General features: G+C 40.2%; 1 protein-coding gene across 1 annotated transcript; it reads right to left on the minus strand.

Annotated features, from left to right (window-relative positions):
* Positions 1-325: 325 nt before the first annotated feature.
* EPDR1 (ependymin related 1) lies at positions 326-25613 on the minus strand. The gene is made up of 3 exons (XM_075271212.1): positions 25321-25613; positions 5469-5677; positions 326-3617 (listed from the first exon to the last, which is right to left on the minus strand). Exons 1-3 carry the CDS (start codon positions 25584-25586, stop codon positions 3427-3429), a joined length of 666 nt encoding a protein of 221 aa, XP_075127313.1. The 5' UTR covers positions 25587-25613; the 3' UTR covers positions 326-3426.
* Positions 25614-26604: the final 991 nt, after the last annotated feature.

Below are 26604 nucleotides of genomic sequence, written 5' to 3' on the forward strand. Positions count from 1 at the left end.
GTTGGTCAATTGTAGTTTCAAGGTGGTTACGGTGCAACACTGTGACAATATGGGTTTTCTGTGCTTTTTTTACAGCATCATCCTTGTTTTTCTCAGGATAGTTCTTCTAGGGTCAACAACTTTTTTGAAACAGGTTTGTGGTTCATCTGCAGCTTATCTTCACACAGTCTGGACACAGGAAAAACCAGCCCTCATAAAAACGTTTTATTGAATAAAGAGTGTACGTTTTGGTGTATGCTAAGGGGGCTGTGGCACACAGAGATGCAATGCAAACGTTCTCTAAGTAAATGGGACAACAGGATACACATACATGCACACAGAGAAATACAGCCCAGTAGTTGTACATTTATTAGTTACTGTTTGGGTATACTTTACAGTATGTGTCAGTCATTTTTATTAACCATTTATAAAATACAAGTAATAAAAAATAAACACAAGCGAGAAACTGACAAAATCATAAAACATAGAAATATTTGGAGATAGTCATATAATGCATGTATGATAGTCAAAGAGCCAATGTAGACATTCAAGTCAATGTATACTACTGAACATGAAAGAACAATGAAAGTTAAGGCCCCACGTTGTGGAAACACAGCGGATTTTATTGAAGATTTTGCTGCAGTTTTTAAAGCCAAAGTCAGGCTTGACAAAAGGAATGGGAAATATGTAACAACTTCCTATACTTCTACCTTCTACTTAATCCACTCCTGGCTTTGTCTCAAAAAACCTCAGAAAAATCTGCAACAAAAAAGCTGCATTTCTGCAGAGTCGGGCATAAGCCTATGGCCGATGCCCCATGTAGCATATACGCCGTGGTAAAAACCACAGTACCTGCAAAGTGGATGGGATTTTTGGCTGCAGCTCTCGACCTGGGCCTTAGCCTTAATGGGGTTTCCTTTTAGGCTCCGTTCTCATGGAGTAACGCGCTACTCATTTAGACACGTATACACGTGTCAGCGCGGTGCTTCAAAACAGATCCCATTGATTTCAATGGGTGCCGGCTTATGCGCGTAACACATTGAAATCAATGGATTACAAAGCCTCCCAATGATTTCAATATGTTATGCGCGTAAGCCGGCACCCATTGAAATCAATAGGATCTGTTTTGAAGCGCCGCGCCCTGACACGTGTATATGTATCTAAATGAGCGACACGTTACTCCGTGAGAATGGAGCCTAAAAAGCAGCTCTATACCTGTCCACTGGTATTGCAGCTCAGCACCAGTGCAATCCCTTTAACAGCTGCAAGAGATTGGAATCTCACAGTGGATTAAGGTTAAACGGATTACCAAATGCAGATGTGAACAAGGGGTTAGGGTGAGCCTCAAACCAATCAGGTTCAGCAGAACTCCAGTTATAAGATAACATTTACATATAATACATGAAGATAATAGTTGTATCAAACAAAAGACTTGGTGAAATTAACTATTTACTTGATAAGTTTGGCCATATATATTATGTATTTGTGAATGGATCCCAGTCTGATAGAATCACACTCTGTTAAACAACCAGAAGGTCTCACAGACTGGATTTTAACTTTTCTGAACACATCTCCAGGAGTATTACTTCTTGGGGGCACAATGATTCCAATAATATTTTTAATCTTTACCTTATCTAACATTTTTAATGTATACAATTTATATAATATATATAATGTATTTTGCTGCAAAGTGCCTGAATAGAGTAAGTAATACCCAGCACACATACATTTTCATACAGTCCTACATATCTGTCCCCAGATAAACAGAGCATCCATTATCCCATACTTTGCTCAAATTCAATCATACCGAACCAAGCAGTATCAAAAGAGTGCTATAGATTGTCCACACAGAGCCAACGAATACTCACATAGTTCATTTTCCAGTGTGCCTGGGAAACCCCACATTGCAAAAATGCTGTGTATTACATTACCTGCAAAGTGGATGGGACTCTGGCTAACAAAGAAATCTGCAGTGTAAAAGCTGCAAATTCAAAAAAACCACTTGTGCTACATGTCAATTATACCAATGGAAACGCAGGTGTTTTCCGTATAGATATAATAGGGACAGAAAGTCCGCAGGAGAGGACAACATGGTGGCTCAGTGGTTAGCACTGCAGCCTTGCAGCACTGGAGTCTTGGGTTCAAATCCTGCCAGGAACAACATCTGCAAGGAGTTTGCATGTTCCATGTTTACGTGGATTTCCTCCTACTCTACAAAAAGACATACTGATAGGAAAAAGAAATGTACGTTGTGATGTCTATATGGAGCTCACAATCTACAAAAAAAAAAAGAAAGTCCACAGGAGAAAACTTTGAGGCCCATCAGCAAAAGGTACCTGTGATGTCACAGGTGGCGAGCAATTTCACTTTGAGAGGACACTGGAACTGGTACAGACCTGCGCTACAAGGTCACCGGGGACAGGTGAGTATGATTATTTTTTTTCTATTCTTTTCACGTCCACTGGCCTGTATAAAAAAAAAATACATTTTTCCTGGACAACTGCTTCATACTCGGAATGCAGAACAGAAATGAATGTCGGCCATCTGAATAAAACCTGTGACCATGTGTCTGGTTGTCTTCTGTATATTTCTGAATATTGTAAATGAGTAACAATGTAAATATAAATTGTAAATGATGTAAATTGTTAAATGTAAATGACTGTACCTCTCACCTTACATATACAGTGTATGCACATGTTCTATGGATAGAACTGGACATGATAAGATGTCACTGAACTGAATTATTGTCATTAGTGCAACTGCTCGGATTAAGGCGATTATAAGTGTGCAAACGTGTTATATTGCTTCACAACTCATGCAGCTTTCAATACAGCAGATACTCGAAATATAGTAGAATGGCGACGTAATGATGATTGGCAATGGCAAAGATGGAGCTTATGGTGAACAATTGTTGTCACATGTATGTTAGTCAAACTGATAGAAAATAGTTTTATCAGTCATGACAGATAAGATGTCCTTTACATTGTTCTTGTATGCTGCGTGCCCCGACTCTGTTTGGAAGTAGGTAGTGCAGTCACTTGAAGCACCATGTTTTGGACGCAATGCTTTAAGGGGAGAATACCTTAGTAATACCCATACAGTAGAGCATGCACAATTTTTCCTCATTGATTCTCAAGGAACCCCTTACAAAACAACCTCCTTGTAAAATCAAATGTAAAATATGGACTCGTAGACTTCTGCAGGTGCCGTTTTATGAGTATATATCAACCAGAGACATAGTATATTCGCACATGAGTACTAAGCCTATGATTGTAGTTTTAGATTATTGTATAAGGAAATCTATATCCAGCAATGCCTATTATTCCTTTACTGACCGAATTTACAGTATAATGTCAACTGTTGCTCCAATGCCTTAAAACAATGTTTTCTAAGTATCAGCATGGTTTACTAAAGCATACTATATAGGTAAAAAGCAGATGAGTGTTTTCAACAGCCATCTCTCATTAACTCTTGCCGTGCTGAGAGGCAGCTACCAGGGGGGTTGAATACAGATGGGTCTTTTATGCCTAGCTGTAAGTCAAAAAAGCGTGTGGAAGTAGTCATGCTTTCATTCTTCGTGTAGGTTTCTTGCACGGGATAGCAATCCTTATCTGTGTAAACTCCAACCCAGGTTTCATCTGTTGAAGGTAAAGAAAACAAAGGAGTGAGAATCACGAAAGGTGCAAAACTGGGGTGTCAAATATTTTTTTGTAAATGAACAATTCAGGTGGATATTAGAAACTATAGAATATATAGTATCAGGGAACGTGCTCCTCGCCATAAAGCAGGTGCCAGTATATATAAAAATATATTTAAATTAATAAAAAATATTTTCATTATTGAAATTTGAAAATCATCTTTGTTCTTTCATAGCCACGTTGATGATTATTAGTTCTTTATATTTATTCATTACTTTATACTATTATTAAGATTATTTCTATTATTTATTAGTGGATTAAATTAAAAATGATAAAGCTAACATGGCTGAGCAGAGAGCATGAGCAATGATGTGGATGGGAATAGGTGTAATATTTATTCTTTTCATGAACCATTTTCTTTTTAGGTAAATCCTATGTTCCCACACATTCAACATGGTCAATAGATCAGACACTTCACAGCTGTTTTTCTCAACCTCTCTGTGCACATTCACCAGGGGGAAGGCTCTCTGTGAACCATACTGTCTACCTTTCAATATACTGAACAAGTTTCCACTCCATCCACCACTAGTGTTTAGGTATGCCTTTGGGATCTCTGGTATTGGAAGTAAATGAACAGGCAATGTTGTTATTAGCAACAGGTAAATCACTAAGAGTAGCTAAGGAAATTCCCTTGCTAAAGGATGAAACCATTACATATATACTTTCATTTAGGAACCTTCTAGGTTTAATATATTTTTCAGGATGTTCACGCTACATGTGTTCCTGTAGTTTAACAGATAAATTCCATGCCTCTCCATTTTTTGTGCCTGCTCAATATTGTATAGATGAGGAATGGTTCCTGGTTTATTTGACTCTTCAATCACATATGCAATATGCCCTTATAAAGGTAAAATACCATTCTGTTTCTGCACAGCAGAACGTCAGGCAGCAGTCATGTTCTGCAAATATGGCGGCCCTACTTTCCCTTTACAAAAATTACGCCTCCCTTACCAATTTCCTAAAAGAGGACAAAGCAATGGGCATGAAGGGACACTGGCCCAGTCAGATTTATCATTAACACTAGAAAACTGGCGTCATTGAAGCCTGAAATCTGCATACATTTCTTCATAAATCAAGAATATATACAGTAACAATGTAATGGATGGGATATAAACAAATCTGAAAAAAAATAGAAATTTGTTAATGGAATCGAACTTCTACAATTCAGTGTATGAATAGACAGTAAATATACAAATTACTCAGTCGACTTGATAGTGTCTGCTATCACTTGGTGATCTACCATATTGTGTAGGATACTGGATACACACTTTCTCTCTAGAGTTATATATATATAACGTGTGTAGATAAGCAATTATATTGGCAGTAAATGGGTGTCCAGCACTCTGATGCTTCTTTATGTAAAAAAATAAACTTTATTCTGGAGACATGCTCCTCTTAAAATCAGCGTATATACAGGACATAGAAAAATGCAGATGGGATGGTGGAAAGGATCAAAAAACCGACGCGTTTCGAGGTTTTACCTCTTAGTCATGGTCCTAAAACCATTGATTTTAAGAGGAGCATGTCTCCAGAATAAAGTTTATTTTTTTACATAAAGAAGCATCAGAGTGCTGGACACCCATTTACTGCCATTTCTCCTCCACCTTCCCGGAAGGTTCTCCGCGCATCTCTACGATTCTTCTCTGGTCTCACCGCATCTAATAAGTAAGCAACTAAGATATTTTACGCTTGCATTATACACTGCTGGGCTGTGACTATACCCTTTTTGGAAAGCAATTATATTGTTTGCCATTGTTAAACAATGAGTAATACAATCTTAACCAAACTTACATTTTCTGGCAGGCTTTCTGTCAGACCATTCCTGGACCAGTATCTGATCACCGGGTCCTCCAATATAGTACTGATCTTCGTAAGTTGAATTGTCAGGTATATCATATGGATCCCACGGTTCAGTTAGAGAATTTTTCACACAGATTTTTGTAACTTGCTCAATCTGGAACATCATGGCATCTTTATATAGATAGATGTATTCAAAGAACCTAAGAGGAAAAGAAAAAGTTTGTTTGTGAAGTAATTTATTTTACTACTAAATGCCAATCTGTGGCTAAAATGTAGTCTAGCAAACGAACATGAAGCTGAATGTTTAGGTCACATTTGTACAAAATGTAGATCACAAAGAATATTCATGAGTATTCGACTGAAATACGCACCAGTCCACCCATTGCCCAATGGGAAAGATTTATTAAGCCTTGTACACCAGTTTTCTAGCTAAGGCCCAGTTCACATCTGTGCATGGGTTTCCGTTCAGGGAGTCCACTTGGGTCCCCCCGGATGGAAGCTTAACCCACATAAAAAAGTGGTTACCTTAGGAAACCCACGGACCCCATAGACTATAATGGGGTCCGTCTGGTTTTTGCTCGGTTTCCGCATGAAAAATGCGGATAGAAGAAGGCTGCTTGCAGGACTTTTCTCTCCACATTTTTCATGCGGAAAGGGGAACGGAATAGCCCAAATGCAATGTGAACAGGAGCTTTCAAGGTATGAAAAAGCCTTGTGCAAGTCAGATTGTCTTTTTTTTTTACATTTTATGTCACCCTTGCCACTTTCCTGAAAGGAATAGTGGTGAGGGGAGCGGCATGGATCATTCATATATATTCATGTATACAGTGTAGATGCACAGGCCCTACAGATCCCTTATGTCAGTTAATGATCACTGAAATGTATGTCCACTACAAGCTGGCATAGATGTCAATGCAGGCGCACGGCCCAGTGGAGGTACACCTGATTTATGAGGAGATATACGCCCTTCGCTCTTGTAAAGGATATGAAGACTGGCATTGAAAACATCAGACTTCATAAATCTGTCTGGCTGTTGGTGAACTTGATTTTTGTAAACCCCCCCCCCCCCAAATAAAAATAAAATACTGGACTACACTGTTTTTTCATTTGCCAGGTGTGAACCAGCACTTTAGGTTACAGGTACATACATGTCTGTTCTTTTATTCTGCTGGATACATCTGCTGTTAGATTTTACCATGCATGACCCTCCTTGTGCTGAATATTGTGTTCCTTGAATTATTTTTATAGTATTTATGTACACTATGTGTAAAGTCGTTGTTTTTCTGCTGTCAGCCATATTTGGTCCAGGTAAATTCTGCTGAGGTTTTACTTCGGACCGGCCAGAAGACATTTATCTGTACTATGATCTCTATTAAATTTTAGGAAGTAGCTGTATTGGGGATCAAGAATCTTATGTTTCATTAAGGGATTTATATGTTTCACTAAAGTCATATATCTGGGGCATGTGAGATGTTCAGTCTAAGATTTCAGCTAATTTGACCACTGCTGTAATAAAAAGTAAAGGTATGGGATTATTTCTCATCCTGTGCGCCGGATTGTATAGCTTGGCTGATAAATGTGGATCATGGGTGATAATCCTCGAGTGTCTAGAATAAGGAATAACAAATCCTCTAAGCCCACGAGACAGTAAATACTATAGCATGTGAATATATTTTTCTAAGCTCAATATTACTTTATAAGGTTGCATTGCTTCTTATTTCCATCAGTCCCAAATACATTGAATGGAACATCTAGGCACATACTCAACCATACACCATTCAAATGTCTACCTATTGCCATGCAATGGGAAACATGGGTCTGTAGGACTCCATAATAGTGGATGGTGTAGGTCCCATGGGTGGGGTTCCACAATGACCAGCCATTTATCTTGTGGTCTTTAACAAGAGATACCATATGGTAGTGGATACAATGCTTTAGTTTAAAAAGGAGTCACATGCATTTCGTTATCTACCATGAAAGCAGGATAGGCAATTACTATGGGGCCCATGGAGAAAGAGGCCCACACTTTGATCTCTTTTTATGTCTGGCAGTCCAAGCACCATATATCCTTCCGCCTTTCTTTGTTTATTTTGATTTATGAGACAGTTTGTCAGGCCCCTGCCATGTTAGGAGATTATTAAACGTTAAATTAAAAAGTTGCAGTAATTCAGTATATAGTCAAATAATATAGTTTGTGAAGAGAAATGTAACTGAGTTATTGATTACCAGATGGAGTTGTGGACTCGAGACTGGGGTTGAGCCGATCTTGAGATTTCAAGATCGATTTTAAAATCTGATTTCCGATCATTTTCCAGCCGATCTCGATCCTGATCGTGAAATTTGCTCGATCGCCGATCGGAATCCGATCTTTTACGATCCCGATCCTCAACCCTAGTCAATGCTTTTCTATGGGAAAAGTCACTTTTGGGGTTCAGCCGATCTTGAGATAACCTTCGATCTCGATCCCGCTGGAAAAGATCGGGTCGGAATTCTGATCGCGATCGTGAAATTTACTCGATCGCCGATTGGAATCCGATCTTTTCCGATCCCGATCGCTCAACTCTACTCGAGACAGATCTAAACACACCGTTGTTGTAATTGTTGCTGAGGGGTTTTTTAATTTCTTTTTTATTCTTCAAACAGACATACTAAAAATATCAAGAGAAAATATCTTATTTTATGCAACCACTGTCCTTCTTTTCCCTGTCTTTTATTTTTGTATTTTTTTCAAGGAGAGTGGAATCAATTCTGACCTTTTCTATGAGACAACATGATTTCTATGTACACCGCCGGTCACATGTAATATATACAGCATTTTGGTCTAATGTGCTATGTAATAAATGGATTATGAAAGTGCTGTTTGGTTGTTACATCATGTTGTTATGCCAAAGTCTCCAGTAGAGAAGAGCAAAGAATCTCAAAAACAGGGCATGTAGAAATCCATATATGTAGTCAACTACTTGATTTTTAGTTATTTAGTCATACGTGCATTTGGACTTAAACCTATAAAAAGTCTGGACATATGTTTGTCTATAGTCTATATCTTATTATCCTATTGCTAGTCTATTAAGATAGATCGCTTCTCAAAATACAGGCTCCAAATGGAGATTTTTTTCAAAGTTGGCCATCTCTCGCAACTGTACTCAAGATATTTTAAAGCAAGAGGAAAGGTAAGGAAATACTCACCTGTATATGAAGTATCTTTCATTGCATACTATATTGAAGTTCCTTTTTTAAAGTCCAGTCAAAAAATTTGAATTTTTTAAGTACCGGGGGGTAAAAGCTCTTACAAAAGAGGTGTATGGAAACTTTATTTTTTAAATATTTTTATCATCTATAGATACAAGAAAATCAACTGCAGTTCAACCCAACATGCTCTTTCAATTATCTTAACAGCCACTTTGTATCATCCATCAGGATCAATTACCAAAACACTCAACCATAGCTATTAATGCATACTCTGAAATATCTAAGTGGAAAATGTCCATGCTCTGCCATGAAAGGATATAGCTACACATTGCTGTGGTTTCCGAACATAATAGCAGCTCTTCCTAGGGCTAATGTAGCACGGAACAAGCTTCAATTTGACTCAGTCAAATATCAAATATATCAGTTAAGGATAGTGTCCTTTGATTGAACTAAGCAATTTTGTAATTTTCTTGTGCATTTCTCCTTCTCATCTTATTTATTTCATATTTCTTACAGTCTCTCTTCATCCTCCAAAACCTTTAAACAAATTAGTGATGGAATTCAGACAGTCTAGCCTCTCCCTCTCCTTTGCCTGACATCTTTCCTCTTCCCACAGTACGGATGCTTTGAAATATATCTAAATGCTGGTTTGCCAGAGGAATACACATTGCTTTGGCCTACATAATAATATGATAGCAGATATGAAGGAAGTCAAATATCTATCTTTCTAAAAGAAAACTATTATAAAACGAACACTCATTGACCAAAAAAAGCAACCTGATAGAAAAGATGGATTGCTGCAATACTCGGCATTTACTTATGTCGCAGACAGGTATATAATTACAGGAGTGACATGATTAATATATTATTATAGATCTTGCCACAAGAGGGTATAAAGGTTCTCCCCAGCTAGCCTATGAGGCTAATTTTGGGTAGGGTACTTCTTGAGAAGAGATTTTTGACTGCCATAAATGCCTCTATGATACACTCAAAGACATTTTGCCCAGTTGATAGACTTTGAGAGGACACATGCTATTGGACTGAGAGAAGCATATATCATCATTACTTTCACACATATAAAAGTCTAATTTGTTTCCAATAACTCCTTCGTGGTACATTATTTTTGAGTGTATTTGCTATTTAAAATATTGACTATTTCATGACATGATATTTTTATGCCCCGATGACCAAATTCTATTCACTAATATAAAAAAAAGACAGTACATGTTTTGCAGGAAAGGGAATTCAGGTGATTTATGATTATTTTATTATTAAATATACAATATTTTATTACATTAAAAAAAAAACTAGCTTTTCAGAATTATCAGTATTAAAGCAAAAATTTTATTTAAAAAAACACATTTTCTTCTAATTTGCACCCCTACGAATATAAAATAATTATCACTTGAAGGTTAGCAGAGCTACAGTGTTCTGGTACAACCAATACACAGTGGACTGGGTCTTCTTCTTCTGGTTTCGTAAACTGTATAATTCTGGTGATGGAGGTTGCAAATATCAAGTAGTCAGTGGTGTGTTGGATAGATCATTAACCTCTTTCCATCAGTGGCATTTTTCAATTTTTGTTTTTAACTCCCTGCCTTCCAAACCCCATAACTTTTTAATTTTTTCTGTAAGGTGTCTTTTCTTACAAGGTCAGGTGTACTTTTCAGTTATACCATTTTGGGGAATGTTTGATGTTTTGACCACTGTTTATTAAAAAAAAAAAAAAAATGCCATATGGGAAAAAAAAATATGTATATGTTTGTAGACTGGGTGTTTTCGGACACAGGTGTAACGTCTCTGCCTGTTCATCTCTGCGCCACCCTCCACTTGCACGCATTGGCACAGGATACGGGTTCAGTTTGATTCTTTGCTTAGAGTTTTTGTTGCACTGTTTGAAGACAGCTCTGTTACCTCTCCTCTGTAATTGAATTTCCACCACAACAATCTCCTGCACCTTGTTTCCCTCCATCAAATAGTTAAACTTAGCCTTGCCTGTGTGATTGACAGCCTGTCTGCCAATCAAATCTAGGGCAGGTCCTCGAATGTCTATAGACATGCCATCTGCTCACACAGGTTTGCTGGCTATTGTGACTGTGTCTTGTGACTTTGTCCCTGCTAAGCTCCTCTTTCTGCTCCTATTTTATTACTGACCTCTTACCTTTGGCTTACCTTTGACTATTCTCTTGGATTCCGATTCTGAACTGAGTTGCCCGACTGTTACCAAACCCTTGCCTAGCTGACCACTGTTTGTTGTTGTTTGTCTTGTCTGAGTCATCATATATCTAGGAAGGGCTTGTAGACCAGTTGTCGCCTGTTGCTTAGGACAGGACAGGCAAGTAGGAAGGGGGGAATAGTTCTTCTTAGGGCTCACTGTCTTGTCGTGCCCCTCCCCCCAGGGTTCACCAACACCTACTGGGGAATTGCTCCTGTTGAAATTTCCTTATAACAGGGATGAATAATTTGTTTCTGTTTGCTTGTGTTTATTTACTTTTATTTCATATGCTAATGAGCTTCGACCGTGCACCGGAAGTGTCTCTGTGCACTGTTTACTCTATGTGTATGCACAGCAGAGACAAGTCATCAGCACAGCAGACTCTGCTGTGCATACACAGAGCAGGCTGGCGGTGCATGGTCTAAGCTCATTAGCATATGAATAAAAACAGACTTATTCAAAATCTACTGAGGCAATTTACATACAAAAGGTACATATGAAATAGCCTTTCTAAAGGCTATGCAAGGATGTGCTTATCTAAAAATGACATTTTCCAATGATAGAGCCCCTTTGACTTAGGAACAGTGTAAGTCAGGCTTCTGTGACTCACTTTAGTACTTCTGTTTATTGAGATTTAAGTGTTATTCATTCCAGACTACAGTTGTAATGAAGAGGATCACAGCTTAGCCTCCCTTATAGCATATATTTACTGTAGGGGAATATAGAGGGGAGGAGGGGAGGTTAATCACAGTATTACTTCCAGCAGGTAGAGATGGTATTGGCTCTAGCTACTCATGTGATGCTATGTTGAAGCATTATAGGATTGATAGCAAGGCGTGAAGGGAGAGAAACAGGTAAACTCTTTAGAAAAGTACAATTGTTAATGAGTTGTATTTACATTGTGGATCTTTTAAGTACCACCGAGTCCATTTTAACTTATACATTTACTATGAATGTAGTCCCAAAGACTAATAATTGATTTGCAGGTAACTGACCAAACAATACAGTTCTAAACTTGTTCCAGAATAAAGAGCTTTTTTACTGCAATAATCTTTCTGCTTTCTGCTTTCCTGTATCATTGTTGAACACTTATAGATACACAATGTATAGAACAAGGACATGTACTGTAGGATACATTATCTTTAGTCTAAAACTTTCTTATTGCACTGAAAATGTCCATATGCTCTATATATCTAAAAAAGAATTTCAAAAGTCCCTGTTTTCTTTCATTGATTCTGAGACTACAGATAATGGCTAATGCACTCACTGTCTAGACTCTTACAGAGACATTTTTTTTAACCCGTAGCTTATAATCATGGGAATTGTTTCACGTTCTATATGTTGTATGTTTCTCTTGGTTGTTGCATTCATTTTTTCACAAATTGAATGTGAGAAATACATGTCTTCTTGGAAAGAAGGCCACCCCACTTTAGACAGCTGTCAATTCATGAACATTTATTGGGCAAATACTTACCTCGCTTTACACCCAGTACTTGTAGTACATGAGGAACACACTTTGCTTGTCTGCCTACTCTGCAGACTATTGCTGTTGTACCACACACTAGGCTTTGCTTATGGCTCAACAGACCCCAATACTGCATTTGTTCTTTCCTGACTGAATAGTTATAGTTCATGTTTTTTTTAGTCAAGGGATTGATAAGATTGCCTATTCTTCTAAATTTCCTTTAATGAATATTTTTAGACATCACAGGAACACTGCAAACAATATAAGTAGAATAAATCTCTAATTTATACACAATGTGGACAAGTCTCCAAGACCAGATGATGTGCACCTTAGAGAACTCAGTTCAGTTATTTCTGTTATAATCTTTAGACCTTCTATAGTGATAGACACGGCGCCACAGGACTGGCACAAGGCAAATGTCCATTTCAATAAGGGCTCTAGTCTTCCCCAGGTAATTATAGTCTGGTAAGCTTAACATCCATTGTGAGCAAAGTATGGGCTTTTAAAAGAGTATACGAGTATACAGGAGTATGTGACATAAGATAGTATTATTAAAGACAGCCACCACGCTTTTAGTAAGGAAATGCTAAGTCCCCAGGTGTTGGTGATGTAGTGTAGATGTGTCACAAAAGAACCACTAAATTTATTCCAAATACTGAAACCGAAATTTTTTAGAGTTTGATTGTACAATAGGTACACATTTACTGCACACAGATTTGTATGGGTGATAGGCAACATTCCTGTCTCCACAGGAGTTACTTCCACTCATGCTCACAGACTTACACCTCCAGTGTTTCTTGACAAAGCTGGCTGCTCCCCATAATTGCACAGACCAGACAGGAGCACCATACACCCAGACTGCTCAGTTACACCTGAAAGTGTGCAAAGGCTCCTCTACTTGTAATGATCCCTCACCTAGGAGTAACTTAGTGTTCACAATGTGGCTCATACCATGGTCATACCATGGAAGGTTCAAAATAAATCTCCCCATGGTGCAACAACTAGGTTCAAGAACATTAGCAATGAACACAGTATAACACAAAGATATAACACAGCTGTTCTGAACATACACTGCCTTTCAAAAGTTTGGGGTCACCCAGACAATTTTGTGTTTTCCATGAAAACGCACACTTTTATTTAAAGTGCCTTGCAAAAGTATTCGGCCCCCTTGAACTTTTTAACCTTTTGCCACATTTCAGGCTTCAAACATAAAGATATCAATTTTTTTTTTTTTATATTAGAATCAACAAGTGGGACACAATTGTGAAGTGGAACGAAATTCATTGGATATTTTAAACTTTTTTAACAAATAAAAAACTGAATAGTGGGACGTGCAAAATTATTCGGCCCCCTTGAGTTAATACTTTGTAGCGCCACCTTTTGCTGCGATTACAGTTGCAAGTCGCTTGGGGTTTGTCTGTATCAGTTTTGCACATCAAGAGACTGAAATTCTTCCTTGTAAAACAGCTGGAGCTCAGTGAGGTTGGATGGAGAGCATTTGTGAACAGCAGTTTTCAGCTCTTTCCACAGATTCGATTTGATTGAGGTCTGGACTTTGGCTTGGCCATTCTAACACCTGGATACGTTTATTTGTGAACCATTCCATTGTAGATTTTGCTTTATGTTTTGGATCATTATCTTGTTGGAAGATAAATCTCCGTCCCAGTCTCAGGTCTTTTGCAGACTCCAACAGGTTTTCTTCCAGAATGGTCCTGTATTTGGCTCCATCCATCTTCCCATCAATTATAACCATCTTTCCTGTCCCTGCTGAAGAAAAGCAGGCCCAAACCATGATGCTGCCACCACCATGTTTGACAGTGGGGATGGTGTGTTCAGGGTGATGAGCTGTGTTGCTTTTACGTCAAACATATCGTTTTGCATTGTGGCCAAAAAGTTGGATTTTGGTTTCATCTGACCAGAGCACCTTCTTCCACATGTTTGGTGTCTCCCAGGTGGCTTGTGGCAAACTTTAACCGAAACTTTTTATGGATATCTTTGAGAAATGGCTTTCTTCTTGCCACTCTTCCATAAAGGCCAGATTTGTGCAGTGTACGACTGATTGTTGTCCTATGGACAGACTCTCCCACCTCAGCTGTAGACCTCTGCAGTTCATCCAGAGTGATCATGAGCCTCTTGGCTGCATCTCTGATCAGTCTTCTCCTTGTTTGAGATGAAAGTTTAGAGGGACGGCTGGGTCTTGGTAGATTTGCAGTGGTCTGATACTCCTTCCATTTCAAAATAATTGTTTGCACAGTGCTCCTTGGGATGTTTAAAGCTTGGGAAAAATTTTTGTATCCAAATCCGGCTTTAAACTTCTCCACAACAGTATCTCAGATCTGTCTGGTGTGTTCCTTGGTCTTCATGATGCTCTCTGCGCTTTAAACAGAACCCTGAGACTATCACAGAGCAGGTGCATTTATATGGAGACTTGATTACACACAGGTGGATTCTATTTATCATCTTCAGTCATTTAGGACAACATTGGATAATTTTGCACACCCTACTTTTCAGTTTTTTATTTGTTAAAAAAGTTTAAAATATCCAATAAATTTCATTCCACTTCACTATTGTGTCCCAGTTGTTGATTCTTCACTAAAAAATTTAAATGTGATATCTTTGTTTGAGGCCTGAAATGTGGCAAAAGGTTGAAAGTTCAAAGGAACTGAATACTGTATATGTCCCAACCACTAGGCCAGAAGTTAAGGAAACAGCCGAGTGGCTGTGTTATACTGCTTCCATAACTGTTATAAACATTAATGCGAGTGATGGAACAATGTTGTTTTCATAACTTGGAATATGTAGAAATTGCATAGCTTATTGTGCTATGCTGTTTCTGTAACCCTCCATTGACTTCTATGAGAGTACTGGAAACCAAGTAGTACACCCCTCTTGGCTATTTGTATAACTCCTTGACAACACATATAGACAAGACAGGGCCAAGATGGCCATTATTAAGATAGGTGGGGGGCCTGATGTTTTTAAATTTGGCAGTTATTTCTGTATGTGTTTCTTTGTTAATTTCTTTCTCCTTATTGAAAATTCCAATAAAAATTACAGTTTAAAATTTTTTTCAATATTTCAATATTGGGTATCATTCAAATGCCTTTTTCCAAAATGACAGGCCCTAGAAGCAGACATAGATCATTCTATATGGTCATGTGTGAGAACAATATCAATTCATGATATCATTAATGCTTTATTACAAAAAGTCGGCTGCTGGACCCACCACCAATACCTAGAATAAATAAGCCTTTGCACTCTCTAAAGTTCCTTTGGCTTTATTCCATAACAGCCCCATAATAAATGTAGGTCACAAATATATTTCGAGCATCACTATTTTTAGGTCTGACCATATGTTCCTGTGTATCAATCAAAGCAACGGAGTTGAGGATGTTGTGTACCAGATCATTTACACTAACTCCTCAGTCTGTGTAAGGGATATCTAATGTTACTCGTTCCAAAAACAGCTAATCTTACGACTATAACCTTAATAAACAACCATAATAAACAGTGCAGTAGTCTCATTCATGAGTAATACAATGGATACCATGGCAAACCTTTCTATGTTTGCTTTATATTTGTTAGGATGAATCACTAGGGGTCAAATTCTTAGTTTAACCACTTGACTACCGGGTCATTTTGTGGTTCAGGGCCAGACTCATTTTCGAGTTTTTCATGTGCTTTTTTGAAGGCTTTAACATTTTTATCATTTGGGTTATTCAACTAATTTCTTCATCTTTTTTCGGTGACATGTGGGGCTTTATCTTTATGTTGTTTTTATTTTTGCATGTGTTTTCATTTTTTTATATCCCGGAAAATATAAACAAAAAAGAAGGGAAAACGTATGGTTTTTTTTTTACTTTTCATTTTTTTTATTTAATAGAAAATATTTTTTCCTCTCTGTTACAGTAATTTTTATTTTGTATGGTATCGCCGGAGGTGGGGCTACGACCTGTAATAAGGGTGTTTTATTGGTATATTACTTTATGTATTTTTTTTTAAATTATTTTATTTAAATTTGTTTTTTAATTTTTCTATTCACTTTTTTTTTACATTGTGTCTCCATAATGTCATAATAGACCTTTGGGGTCCTCTGATCACTTTTTTTGGTGGGGGAGGCTGATTTTCCCTGTAACTCTGTCTGGTACATTCTGCCCCAGTTGCAGAAGAAATACAGCTTCCAGCATGATACTATAGAGCTGATCTGGTTCCTGTAGGATCCAGCAGCTCTTACAGACTCTGATCTTGGAGTATGATGGGATTGCTGGGGTCAGAGGGGAGCCTCATCAAGGCGGTGCCCAGAGCTGTGTATATAGCGATCATGGAAGGCAGGGACGGTAATAAACCACCCCTGCCTTCTATAGGGGAGCTCCAGCTGTACTTACAGCTGGCTCCCTGTTTCAGCAGCTGTACAATTTCGTGCAGCTGCTGAAAACTGCAAGGACCTGCTGGTACGTCCTTGCAGAACAAAGTAACCACTTTCAGACATAAGTACTCTATGGGCGGTCTGGAAGTGGTTAAAAGGATCATAAATTTGGCTAAATTCCAACATAGCACCTGATGCTGTACTTACAGTAGGTAAATCTACTAATACTGTATTAAGACAATTCCTAATAGTTAAAGGGAGTCTACCACCTCCCCCAAGGCCATTCGGCTAATACCACTGCATTAGAGAGCACAGTACAGAGATAAACAACATACCATTGTTATGCATCTCACTTTTTTAGAGTTGGAAGAAAACAACTTTGAAGTCTTCAGATCTTGGAGGACTGCGCTTGCTGATCAGGTAGGGCGGGTGATGTCATAGTAGTTGGAGGATCATTTCTCACTGTACAAGATGGTGTAGGCAGGAGATGGTAAAAGTCTGACTGGCACGAGAAGTGTTCCTGGAAGTTAAAGCCCCACCCCCAGTGCACCAGCTGCTTAATTTGCATAAGTCTTCATAAATTGTTTTTATCCAAATCTACAAAAGTGATATACATAAGAAAGGTATGTTGTCCATCACTGTAATGTGCTCTGTAACATGGTGGTGGCAGTAGAATATGCTTGGGGGAGTTGGTGGACTTCTTTTAAAAAGAGCAAGAGAACTGCTGTACAGTTATGTGCACTGTTATGTAAACTGAAAATTCCCACCATCAAAATTAGCATTATAACCATACCACCATAACCGTAACACAGAAAGTCATAGTTTAAAGGCATTTTCTAGGTTAAATATACTGATGGCTTATTGTTAGGGTACACCAGCAATATCAGATTTGTGGGATCTCACCCTCACCAAAAAGCTGCTTGAAGGGGCTGAGCACTGCTTTGGTTGTAATAGAAAGCTCCTATTTAGCTCCAGTCAAGGGCATTTATGGTGCAGATCCTCATGTACTTACAATGTAATATACCAGTGCTTACTATAACAGTAAGTCTCTACTCCACAGCTCAGAGAGAAATGTGAACTACATATATAGCATGCATTGGGGGGTAATGCTAAAAACTGTAGACGATAAGTCATTTAATGACCAGAAATATTGTTACTCCTCATGTACACTCACAGCAACTTTTCCTGAAAACTGAAATGAAATAACAGGTATGCTTTAAGTTATGCATCCAAGAAAAAAGTCAAATGCTGTAAATTCACCTGTACATGACCTCTTGATAAATGTGAACATTTTGACACTTTATTGAGATCATTATTACACAACATCCATCCCTGGCTCCAATCATTTTTTTTTTCTCACCAAAAGAAAAACAGCAGTGTGTCATATGGAAATATGTGATTGCACCAAAAAATGGAACAAGAATATAGTCTTCAAAGAAATAACAATATTTGTTTTGGACCAAACAACGAGGATGGGTGATTAAAAGTTAATATTGAAATCAATGTCGATATGAAGTTCCCAAGAAGTGATATTAAATTTTCCAAAGTCAAGCAGCCAGATTTCTAGGGTACGTATTGATAGAGCTTGACTTTTGCAATAACAATACTTAAATCTGTAATAATGGTGAACCAGACTTCAATCACCCCAAGGGACATAGTAGTTGTACACATTCTAACTATTTAGGCAGCGGGTATATTGAACTGATCTCTTCTGTTGTGAGAGTTGCTAGGTAGTATGCAGAACTATTTCTGCTTAATATCCTGCTATAGTGAAGTAAACTTGAAATAAAAGTTGTTTTAAATGAAGCTCTGGTTTGGGGCCATGTTACAGAATATACAGAATTGTCAATGTGCTCCAAACTGTTTACAGAAAGCTGTGAAGAATTAGACAATAGTCATCACAATCACATATTGTTATTATTACAATTCTGTAAGATCACATGACAGCGAAATCAGTTCAAATATAAACATAAATCAATGTTCTGACCCCTTAAAGGGTTTTTTCTTATGAACATAACCATATTTTAAATTGTAGACAATTAAAAGTTGAACATTTTTGCAAATATAAATAATTTACAGCGTTAACGATTTTCTTTAATTATGTCATTGGTGACAGTCTGTTGTCTTGATCAACTGCCACTGGATGACCATAATTGTAGGAAGTTTTTCTGCTCTGAAAACTAGTCATGGGCGGGTTCACACCTGCGCTTGGTCTCCACTTTGTGGGTTTCTGTCTTCTGCCTGAAAAACCCTAACAGGAGACAGAAACCTGGCAGTCAGTGTCCGCCCGTGAGTGCCTGTGAGCATATTCTGGTCTCCGCAGCGAAACCGTTTTTTTTTAACTGGACACAAAGTCCTGAATTTCCAACTTTGTGTCCGGTTAAAAAAAAAATGGTTTTGCCACAGAGACCGGAAGACGCTCATAGGTGCTCACGAATGGGTTTGAAAACTGACTGCCAATTTCTGTCTCCTGTCCAGTTTCTCGGGCAGAATACGGAAACCTGCAAAGCGGAGACTGGGCGCAGGTGTGAACCCGCCCCATGATGTATTTATTGTGCTCACTTATATTGTGACAACATATTCTGATTTACAGATAATCTCAATATTATCTCAAGCAGGGCTCACAATCTAAACTCCCTATCAGTATGTTTTTGGAGTGTGAGAGGAAACCTACAAAAGCATGGGAGACCATATAAAATCCTTGAAAATGTTGCCCTTTTCTGGATTTGAACATTCAATGATACAGTGCTAACCACAGAGCTACCATGCTGTCATATTGATTTTCTTGTTCTGGCTGTGTTATCTTCTCATGTTATCTGTGTTATCTTTCACAATTTTCTTCTTCCGCCACACATGCAGATAGCAACACAATTGATCTTGTCTTCCATCAACTCCTCAAAGTTTTCTATATTTACTAACTCTTCTCTGCCACTCACTGATCATAACCTTGTGTCTCTCACCAACAGTGCTCTCTCTCCTTCACAGGACATACCTACCCATCACACATATAGGAATTTACTTGCTATTAACACCCAGCACCTCTCAGATACTCTACAGTCCTCTCAGTCCCCCATCTCCTCAATCTCCTGTCCCAATCTGGCCACCAGTCACTATAATGAAACCCTTAAAAATGCATTGGATGAGGTGGCTCCGCCCTCCACTCGTATAGTTCGAGGTAGGAGGAAGCAACCCTGGCACACTGCTGCCTCCTACCAGGACCTGGGATTGCTTTTTTGCAAACACAAAGTGAACATAGTCTTAATGAGGACCCTGTCCCCTCTACTAACACATTTACTAAGCCTTCCCCACTAAGTATATATTTCCTCTAGGGCCAAATGGCGAGTTTGATCATGCAAAAGTTGAGACCAAATATCATAATGTTGTGTAGTGACTTCTTCACTAATTTAAAGAGGAAATTTCATTGTAGCCTCCTTCTTGTTTTCAACTTTCTAAAACTCAACTTGTATTAGACAGAGTTCATCCTCTGTCCTACATTTCACTCACCTCTTTCCTGACCTATCAATCACAGTTGATGTCTCCACTCTTCCACCAGTCTCAAAAGTCCAATGTCTTTGGGTAACCTTTGATCATACCCTGTCTTTCAAGCCACACATTCATGCTTTTTCTACTTCTTGATGCCTTCACCTTAAAAGTATCTCATATCGGCTCCTCCATTATCCCAGAGTCTATAAAAGGTCTATTGAATGCAGTGATCATCTCCTGTCTAGACTATTGCAGCATAATCCTCTGTGGCCTCCATGGTAATTCTCTTGCTCTCTTTCAATCCATTTGTAACTCTGCTGCTCCATTCACCCATCTTTCCCTTCATTTTTCATCTGCTTCTCTCCTTTGCTAATCCCTTCAATGACTACCCATTGCCCAACGAATTCAATTCAATATACTGGTTATGACATCTAAGGCCGTCCACAACCTGTTCCCTCCATATATCACTGACCTAATCTTCCGCTTCCTCCTCACACGTAATCTCTGATCCTCACAGGATCCTCTTCTTTACTCTCCTCTGATTCTCCTTCCAAGATTCCCTTTACTCTGAAACTCGCTACCAAGGCGCTACATCCAGCTAGATGCAGGAATATGGACAGGTGAGTAAAAAATATCGCCCGCTACCTAATGCAATAATACAACAATTCACGGGTAATTAAAAAATAATGCAGCTCTCGGACATATACTTGGTGGGGCAGCTTAAGAAGAGGGGTCATTTCCTTTTGGAGTGCCAAAAAAAGTAGGTCATATACTTGGGATGGGGGGGGGGGGTGTGTCAAAAAAGGACTGCTATATAATGTGAGGGTGAAAAAAACAGGAAGTCATATTCTGTGTGGGGGCCAAGAAAAAGAGGTCATATATTGTGGTGACCAAAAAAAGGAGGTGATATACTGTGGGCGAGGGGAAAAGAGGGGGTGATATACTGGGGGAAAAGATGGAGGCCATATACTGTGGGGGCCTAAAAAAGGGGGACAAATATTGTGGGTGGGCAAAAAATGGGGACTTATACTATATGGTGGTCATAAAAAGGGGTCATATACTGTGGGGGGGGGGAGAGAAAGAGAGAAAGAGGTTTGTGTATTATGTAGGTGCGAAACACGGGTTTTTTTTTTATCTGCAAATGGGAGTGCACATTTCCTACAATTTTAATTAGAGGGGCACTCAACCAAAGACAGCTGGGTTGGATATCTTTTTTTTTTTTTTTTGGGGGGGGGGGCACCTTTCTATAGCCTCAGGCAGCAGATAGGCTTGGTTTACCCCTGGCTTATGGAGTGTCAGATGAAAAGCACTCCTACTTGTATTCAGCCATGTGTGCCAGAGTGTTACTTGGCATGACTTGGCTGCCCCCACCGGAATGGTCACTCTCCATTTCCTCCTCTTCCTCCTCCATTTCCCCCCATCCGCGCTGCAGCAATGGGACACAATGAACTTACCCACTAGCCTCCTGTATGACAATGAGATCTGCCACTTCGCCATCCTCCTCCTCTTCCTCCCTCAATATATGCTGTGAAGCGAACAGGAGTGTGCCCTGACTATCCTGCTGGGTTGGTTGTGCTCCTATGCCCAACTCCTCAGCGTCCAATGTGTTATCCCTGATGGCGATGAGGGATTCTCACATCACACACAGGAGTGGGATTGTGACACTCACGAGTGCGTCGTCACAGCTGACGCTCATGGTTGACTCCTCAAAGACACGCAAGATCTCGCTTAAGTCTGCCATCCATGGCCACTCACGGTGCAGAAACTGCGGGAGCTGACACTGAGGAACCCTTGGGTTTGGAGATGGTACTCCATCAAGGGTCTCTGCTGCTCACACACTGTACTCAACATGTGGTATGCCGAGTTCCAGCGTGTGGGGACGTCGCACATCAGCCGGTGTTCTGGCAGATGCAGGCGTTGCTGGAGGCTTCGGAGGCTAGCAGCGGCTACTGTAAATTTGCAAAAGTGGGCGCACAAGCGTCGCACTTTCACCAGTAGCTCGGGTAAATTGGGGTACGTTTTTAAAAACCGTTGCACCACTCTGGCAAGGTTGGTAAGCTCCAGAGCCGCTACCAGGTTCCGGCCATTATCACACATGACCATGCCTGGGCCCAGGTGCATCGGCGAAAACCATGTTGCCGTCTCATCGAGGAGGGCATCCCTCACCTCGGAGGCAGTGTGCTGTCTGTCCCCCAAGTTGATGAGCTTCAGCACGGCCTGCTGACGTCTCCCCATGCCAGTGCTGCAGCATTTCCAGCAGGTAGCTGGGGTCGATGTGATGGCGGAGGCTGAGGAGGAGGGTGGTGGTTCAGAGCCCCTGCCAGGAATGTTGGGTGGGGAAATGAGGTAGACCGCCCCAGATTGTGACCCGGTCCCAGCTTCAACTAGATTCACCCAGTGTGCCGTCAGTGAAATGTAGCGTCCCTGTCCGCATGCACTTGTCCACGCGTCGGTGGTCAAGTGGACCTTTGTGCAAATCGCGGAACGTATGGCCCACCTGATGTTGCGTGACATGTGCTGGTGCAAGGCGGGGACGGCACAGCGGGAGAAGTAGTGACGACTAGGGACGGCATAGCGAGGTGCCACACTTGCTATCAGGTCATGGAAGGCCTGAGTTTCCACAAGCCGGAACGGCAACATCTCCAGTATATTTGTCCGCCACACATACATTAAAAAAATTCCACAACACCGAAGACTGTGGCCTCGATATGTGAATTTTTCTAGGCTGGCTACAAGAGGGAACATTTTCGGCCCTGCTGGCTGTGACCTGGCTTCGGTGAAGCAGCTGTCCTCTGCCTCTGGACATGCCTCTGCCTCTAGCCACCCTCCTTGGTGCTGCACTTCCCACCACATCTACACTGCTCTCCCCACTTGACATCCGCCCTGTCCAGATCAGGTCAGTGTCCTCATCGTCCACCACCTCCTCTTCCAATTCCTCTGACGGCTCCTCCTCCTCTTGTACACTGACTATGGCAACAGGCTGCCCTGATGGCAACTGTGTCTCGTCATTGTCATCACTGAGGGCCGATTGCTGGTCAACAACAACAACAGGAGATAACGGATGCTCCAGTGTTTGGGCATCAGGACACAGCAACTCATCTGTTACCTCCGGTGATTCAGGACGTGGTCGGACAGTGAATGGACACGAAAACAGCTCCTGGGAGGTGGGAAAGGTGGGATTACTTTGCTGGGAAGATTGGGCATGTTGTGAGGAAGGAGGACTAGACTGTTGGTTAGGAGGAGGAGCTGAGGTAGAGGCTGACTGGCTGGTAGAGAATGTGCTGGAAGCATTGTCCGCCAGCCATTGTAACACCTCTTCCTGGGTCTCGGGCCTGGTTAGGGTTGTACCCTGCACCCTACTTAAAGTGGCCATCAAGCCGGGGACTGTGGGTAAGCGCAATGCTTGCTGCCACAGAGCAGTAGGCAAAGTAGACGCTGTTGGTTGAGTGCAACCTTGCTCCACATCTGCATTTCCAAGCCCCACGTCCTCGTCCTCGTCCCCTCGTGCTAGCCTCACGTATTTTTTGATTTATACTAATGCCCTTTTTATGGTCTATACACCGAGAAAAGCTGGTTTGCACCTATATAGCAAGAACTAACTGCTCTGTATTCCTGCTGTATTTTGGGGGGACACCCTTGAAAAAATCTGTTTTGCAACTATATAGCAAGAACTAACTGCTCTGTATTCCTGCTGATTTTTGGGTGGACACCCCTGAGAAAAGCTGGTTTGTACCTATATAGCAAGAACTAACTGCTTTGTATTCCTGCTATTTTTTTGGGGGGACACCCCTGAGAAAAGCTGGTTTGCACCTATATTGCAAGAACTAACTGCTGTGTATCCCTGCTGTTTTTTAGGGGGACACTCCTGAGAAAAGCTGGTTTGCACCTATATAGCAAGAAGTAACTGCTGTGTATTCCTGCTATTTTGTGGGGGGGACACCCCTGTAAAAGCTGGTTTGCACCTATATAGCTGGAACTAATAGCTCTGTATCCCTGTTTTCCACCGTCCGTGGAAAGCTCCACTCCTCTCCCTGCAGTATATAGCTCTGAGAAGAGCTGTTGTTTTTCTTCGTTTTTTCCCTGCCTACTAGAAGCTAATGCCTATCTAGCCCTCGGCAGATATGTTTCTCTTCCTATCTCTCACCGCAAATCTGACGTATATAGTCGTTCTTATGAATGGGAGGTCACATGTTTTAGGCAGCCAATGGGTTTTTTCAATTTCTTTTCAATGCCTCCGTTGTTGTGGTTCCTGTCCCACCTTCCCAGCACAGTTATTGGTGCAAAAAGCGCACCAGCGAAGGTGGGAGAGGATACGAATTTTTACTGCGTATGCGGCGTGGTATTCGATTGGAATCGAATACCTCGAACGGCCTGATATTCGATCGAATATCTATTTGGTCGAACAGTGTTCACTCATCTCTACTCTTCACAAATCTACAGTGCCAAGGAATTAATTGTGCTATATAAATGATAATAGTAATTATAGAGAGCAATTTTTTTATGTATCAATATGCAATATTGCAGCTGAGAAAATTAGCCTTTAATCTGTATGGTAATGAGCCGTTTGGTGCAGTAAGGGCGTGGCTTTGCCTGCTAGAGCACTCATTTTTTCCTTCATCTCAAAAACGAGTCGGATGCACCACCACAGCTCATTTGCATATGATTTAAAGTTGATCCTCTTGGCAGCAAGATTGCCCTATGACACAAAAAATGTATGTTTGCTACTTGGCCCCACAACGGCATATACAGTAACTTGTTTTTGGGTGGTGGTAGACTTCCTTTAAATTAGTCCATTGTATTTCATGTCAGTTGAGAGAGAGAGAGAGAGAGAGAGAGAGAGAGAGAGAGAGAGAGAGAGAGAGAGAGAATATATGTCAATAAGAGCAAAGAATAGAGGCTGGTATATTATAAAAAGTCCATTATTAAGTCATATGTATTTTTGTTGTGTGATGTATTTTTGTTGTGTGTGAATGAACTTTTTATAGTCCTAACCAATGTTACAGTCACTATGATAACTGATAAACTGCCGACAGGTCACAAGATACAACTATGATATATAAAAATATCATAACAGCTTTAGGAAAAAAACTGCTACTGCAGGATGTTGCGGACTAATAAAGCCTACCTTTTGCAGGGTATGAGGCTCTTTCTCTCCTCCAAGACTCGGATTCGTTGCATTTTAGCATCATAACTGACAACGGCCCTGGTGTTTTTACCAGTGTTATGGTCGTACACTACTGTTCTGCCTTCCCACTGCAAAGGTGCCTGGCATGGAGTCGCAGGTACTGATGCAAAGATTCCTTTAGCATTTGCTTGGTTTATAGCTAGGAGCAGTAGAAGGGCCTGAATTATGAAGCGGCATAAGCCTTGCACTTGTCTTTCCTCCATCATCACTTCAGTCAGCTGCTTTGCCCTCCCCCTCCCTCCTCCTGTTTTGCTGACTATCTGCAAGAGGAGGGGCAGGGAGTGAATGCAGTGATGTAATAGCCCAGATCACCGGATAGAAGAGAACAGAATAATAATTACATTAATGAATGGACATTTACATATATACATTCCTCTTAAAAATAGTCAGACCACGATTATGCCTCTTATTGTATATTATATATAAGAAAAATCACCTACAACTCAAGAGTATTTGTACTGTACACAGAGATGTAAGTAGTATGACAACATAACAAGAGATCCCTTCATATCCTATTAACCCATAACAGTTTTCATTTTTGTGTTTTCGTTGTATTTCTTCTGTCTTCAAATAACCAGAACTTTTTTATTTTTCTATTCCCAGAGTTGAGACAATTTGTATTTCCTAAAGACACCATTTAATATTCCATACATTGTATTGCGAAACTGGAAAAAGAGATGATGGCCTCATGGAATAAACATTCTTTTTCTAATCGTCCGCTATAAGTAGTAGATAATATTCTTTACTCACCTGTCCATGCTCCTGTGCAGGTCGGCCTCCCCTGCTGCCTCTAGGTTGCGCCGCACTTACGTCCCAGCGCTGAAGAACACCAAGGTGCTATATTCAGCTAGATGCAGGAATATGGACAGGTGAGTAAAAAATATCGCCCGCTACCTATTGCAATAATACAATAATTCACGGGTGATTAAAAAATAATGCAGCTCTCGGACATATACTTGGTGGGGCAGCTTAAAAAAGGGGTCATTTCCTTTTGGAGTGCGAAAAAATGTAGATCATATACTTGGGATGGCAGAGGGGGGGGGGTGTCAAAAAAGGACTGCTATATAATGCGAGGGTGAAAAAAAAGAGGAGGTCATATTCTGTGTGGGGGCCAAAAAAGGAGGTGATATACTGTGGGCGAGGGCAAAAGAGGGAATGATATACTGGGGGAAAAGATGGAGGCCATATACTGTGGGGGCCTAAAAAAGGGGGACATATATTGTG

This window comes from Leptodactylus fuscus, chromosome 4 (assembly GCF_031893055.1).
Source record: "Leptodactylus fuscus isolate aLepFus1 chromosome 4, aLepFus1.hap2, whole genome shotgun sequence".
Lineage (NCBI taxonomy): Eukaryota > Metazoa > Chordata > Amphibia > Anura > Leptodactylidae > Leptodactylus > Leptodactylus fuscus.

Excerpts from the sequence above, each read along its gene's own strand:
- EPDR1 (XM_075271212.1), bottom strand. The coding sequence starts at position 25,586 with ATGATGGAGGAAAGACAAGTGCAAGGCTTATGCCGCTTCATAATTCAG. Across the intron at positions 5,678-25,320 it reads AGCCTCATACCCTGCAAAAG|GTTCTTTGAATACATCTATC; the intron begins GTAGGCTTTATT and ends TTTTCCTCTTAG. Across the intron at positions 3,618-5,468 it reads CAGAAAGCCTGCCAGAAAAT|ATGAAACCTGGGTTGGAGTT; the intron begins GTAAGTTTGGTT and ends TACCTTCAACAG.